The 4,204-nt window shown below is 30.2% G+C and overlaps 1 protein-coding gene across 1 annotated transcript; it reads right to left on the bottom strand.

The window, feature by feature from the left end:
* Window positions 1-1,497: 1,497 nt before the first annotated feature.
* On the bottom strand, window positions 1,498-3,886 carry LOC149943334 (uncharacterized). The gene is made up of 2 exons (XM_090175540.1): window positions 3,317-3,886; window positions 1,498-1,962 (listed from the first exon to the last, which is right to left on the bottom strand). The coding sequence occupies exons 1-2, from the start codon at window positions 3,750-3,752 to the stop codon at window positions 1,562-1,564; spliced, it is 837 nt and encodes a 278-aa protein (XP_090031666.1). The 5' UTR covers window positions 3,753-3,886; the 3' UTR covers window positions 1,498-1,561.
* Between the last annotated feature and the right edge of the window lie 318 nt (window positions 3,887-4,204).

The raw sequence follows: 4,204 nt of genomic DNA, 5'->3' as shown, positions 1-4,204 counted from the left end.
TTTTGTCTTTGCCAGTTCAAATCGACTTTTGTCCGGCTGTTAAAATAATTTTCTTTTATTTCATTCGTGTTTTTAAGACTCTTTTAGATCTTAATTTTCATGATTTTTGTTTACGTGAAATACTCATTTTGCAGTTTCAGTTTATTTTAAACTTGATCTTAACGGGAATGTAGTTGGAAGAAAACGTTATTGAGTGTTATTTGAAAAAACCGCTGAAAAGTCAATTTTATTTTAAGACTATTTAAAAAGGCATATTATTATTCCATCTGGGTTACTAAGGCTGTATTTATAAACTGAATTTAATTCTCTTTTTGATCTTCATTTCTAAGATTTTTGTTATCCTCAAATACGCATTTTACAGTCTTTTACAAGTCTTATTTTATACTTGATCTAAAATGGAATATTGCTTAAAAACAGTGGTTGTTTAGAGCTAATTATGTTTATTTAAATGTTAAATTAATTTTTTTAATCTCTCAATGCCAATCTGATTTTAGACTATTTTTAGTTAAAAATATATTTATTTTACTTGTACTGCATATTTTAATTTAATCTAGGTTTGTAAGGCTGTATTTTGAAATCAAATTCAAGACTCATTTTGATCTGTATTTTAAAGATCTATGTTCTCCTGAAATGCTCATTTTACAGTCTTATACAAGTTTTATTTTACACTTGCTTTAATTTAAATTTAATCTTAAAACAACAGTCGTATTTTAAAGCAAATTAAGTCTTTTTCAAGACTTGAATTAACCTAATATAAGTTATATTTAAATATTACAAACACTTTTAGTTGGACTTTTACTTCCAGACAACATTGTGTCTTAATTAAGACATAATCCTTTTTGATCCCTATTACAGCCTAAAATAAGTCTCCTGTTTTGGTAAGGGGTGAACCAATATTTTTTAACGATGGTTCATGGATTTCAGATTGGGAGCCCAATTAACAATTTGATTCTGCATGGTGCAAACCACCAACGGAAACGTCATAAAGAACTTATGCCATCCCAATAGTGACGCCCAATAAACCTTGTACGTGCATTTCCCTAACTTCAACGCAGTCTTTCAATTCAATCCATATGCAAAAAATGTAGAAGGAATTTTAAAATTGGTCACGGATAAGACAGCTAATTTTTTGGCTACTTCTGTTTGTAATTTTGAAGAATGGTAGATATGTCGTACCTCCAAATGTTTCAAGATAAAAACATAAATTCAAGTTTATTTCGCAGGTAATGGGTTTATGTTATAATTGATCATACCACTTTGAAAATAAATATTATATGAAAGAAATCTGAGTTTATTTGTTATTAGCAATTTTGAACGATTTCTGTTAAACTGTGACGACTGAAGATTATCGAATTATCGGGAAACTAAATGATGAGTTCCAAAAGGTGACCTTTATAGCCTCAATGGTGACTAATAAGTCGTAAGTAATTTTAAAAGGCAAACGGATCGTGATACGAGATTTTATAGTTCTCCAAAAAGTTTCTAGAATACACCAGCGATAAATAAAAGCAATTTATTTATAACATAAATTTTTGATTGTTACATACTCCTAATAATATAATTAAAGGTAAGTGGTAATTGTAAGAGGTTCCAAGCGAGTATTCCTCCTTCCCATTACCAGAGAATAATCGAAAGTTACTTCGACTAAAGCTTCCGATGATTCTTTGGACTTTGAAACTATGTCCCGTTTTAAACTTTCCATAATATTTGACTTTGCCTTCAGGCTTTTCTCGTCTTTAGGCTTTATATCGGCCAAGAACGACAAAAGAAGACCAAAACACTCTGTCATAGGTATTTCCTTCGTGACTGAGATGTGATCTTCAAACACAATATCCGACAGTGGTAATTTAATTTCTTTGTACCGTTTACTACTTTTTACTTTAGTTTTTGGTTCTTGGAAGAGTTCTTTTTTAATTTGGTTTATGAAGGCTTCAATTTCTTTGGTTTCCTCTTCGGATTTACCTTTAATTTAAAGTTAATATTAGAAAGCAGTTTCAATAGGGTAAGCAATTAAACTTATTATTAAAAATTAATGAATGTTTTTATATTATATATATATACTTTAATTCTTTTGGATTTGCAAAACAAATTTATTTAAATTAATTAAATTTCAATATTGTTAAAGAGCACTCTTTTGTTAAATTTATTTAATTCCAAATAAATATACAAGGAAATATTTTATTAGTATATCTCATTGTTCAGTTCATTCATTGTGAGTTAGATAATTGGTTTTTAAATGACTTAATTGAAATGAACAAACCATGAGTGAAAAGATTATTACATAAGATATACAAAAAGAGCAATTTACTCGCAAGGAAACCATTGCTGAACGAATAGTATAAAAATACGGGAAGATATGAAATAAGTTCTTTATGGAAATAACAATAGAATCTTTTCACAGGGAGATAAAATGTGTTTTATGGTTTTTAAGGAAGACTGTTAAGCTACGAGATAAAAAACTCATAAGTATGGCCTCTATTTATTTCTTTGGCACATTCCTCATCGGGTATGTGCAATAAATAAAAATTTCTAGAGAGAGAAAAAAAATTATTTCAAAATAAGCTCTTTTTTGCGTATCTTCAGTAATTTAGACTATTATATATTTCCCATTAAAAATGGATTTTGAAAATATTTAATCCTGAAAAAATTCTTTCGTGCAGCTCAAAAAGTTTTCAAAATAACCCACAGTGTAATACTGCACATAATTTGGGACGTATCAATATCCCGAGTTATAAATTCTGCTTTGTTAAATATAAGTATCAATTTAATTAACAAATATTTAAACTGAGCTGATTCAGAGTGATTGCACAATCGGGATTTAAATCGGAACCAAGCACCCTAGCCTCTTTAATATTCCCAAGCTCAGTTGGAACTAAACGGGAGTTTTAATGTGGTGCAAGATTCAGTCAAAAATAGAGGTCGGGGACAGTTAATCATTAGCCATATTTAAATTGATTTTTTCGGGGTAAAAATGACTATATGGTTATTGTTAGTTGCAAAGGAAAAAATCTGTTAAAGTTTGTCTTTAAAATATATTTATTTTGCTATAAGACAACGCTAATTTTAGTGCAATTTGAAATGATACTGTAAATAAAAATATTTTTTTGGAGATTTTAGACGTATTCGAAGTAATTTTTTATATAACAAAATGTTTTTATAAGTTTCTAATATTGGCTTTATACCTTAAAGTGATGGGTAGTTCGGTGGGTTTTTCAGTTAAGTATTTTGTCATTTAGTTAAATCAAGAATATATTTAAATATAACTAATTATAAACGAAAACAAACAAACGGGGATTTAACTAAATAAAATTATTACCTTTAAATACGGGACAGCGAGTGCCGTAAAGTGCCAAAACTCCATCGGGCTCTAACATCCTATTTGCCGAATCGAGAAAATTCTCTTCTTGAAACCAATGAAATCTGGAGCTTGCTGTTATTAATTGTAGAGAGCTATCTTCGAACCTCAGCGATTCGAGTTCAGTTTTTTGAAATAGAACATTCGGAGGATTTTCTAGGTACAGTTGCGCTTCTTTCAGTAGATTTTCACGAACATCAGTTCCAGTCACTAACTTAAAGTAAGGGCATAACATCCTGGTAGTCCCGCCAGTACCACACCCAACATCAAGAGCGCTGGTTAATGGACCCTGTTTTTTCTCTGTCAGAAAAGAGATCACTTTCTCAATTATTAAAGGTGGAGCATTCTTGCCAAGTTCGGCAACAGCGTCGCATGTACTCAAATATCTTTGAAACATTATTACATTTTATAATTAACCTTTTACAAAATTCATATATCAAAGGAATATCTTATGTGATAATGTTCCCTTTAACTAAAAATAGAGGTAACTTGATTCAATTCCCCTAAAGAACGTTTATGATAGAATATTTAGAATGCGCTTTTATGTCTATGGCGATGAAAAATATCAGATGCGGAAAAATAGGCTTCGGATAACGGAGTTATCTCAATCGAAACAATTTTCGGCCTCTATCAAAGCAAAAGTCAAAAAGATAATGATTAAACTCTTAGACAGGTTTCAATAATCAGGTAAGGATGTGTCGCTAAGCACTATCGAACACTGAATACGAGCTTATTTGGGTCGTTGTTCGATAGCAACGGCCGCACGCTTAACCTATTAATTCTTATCGAAAACCAAATCGTTACGGAAAATTTCCAACCTATACGATAAATAGCGGTATCAATTTTATC

Source organism: Leiobunum rupestre, chromosome 5, assembly GCF_980474605.1.
Source record: "Leiobunum rupestre chromosome 5, qqLeiRupe1.1.hap1, whole genome shotgun sequence".
Taxonomy (NCBI): Eukaryota; Metazoa; Arthropoda; class Arachnida; order Opiliones; family Sclerosomatidae; genus Leiobunum; species Leiobunum rupestre.
Note: the sequence above shows the minus strand (reverse complement) of the source record. Positions and strands in the feature narration are given on the sequence as shown.

Coding starts and splice junctions, on each gene's coding strand:
- LOC149943334 (XM_090175540.1), bottom strand. CDS start 3,752: ATGTTTCAAAGATATTTGAGTACATGCGACGCTGTTGCCGAACTTGGC. Junction 1,963..3,316: donor TCGCTGTCCCGTATTTAAAG/GTAATAATTTTA, acceptor TTTAAATTAAAG/GTAAATCCGAAGAGGAAACC.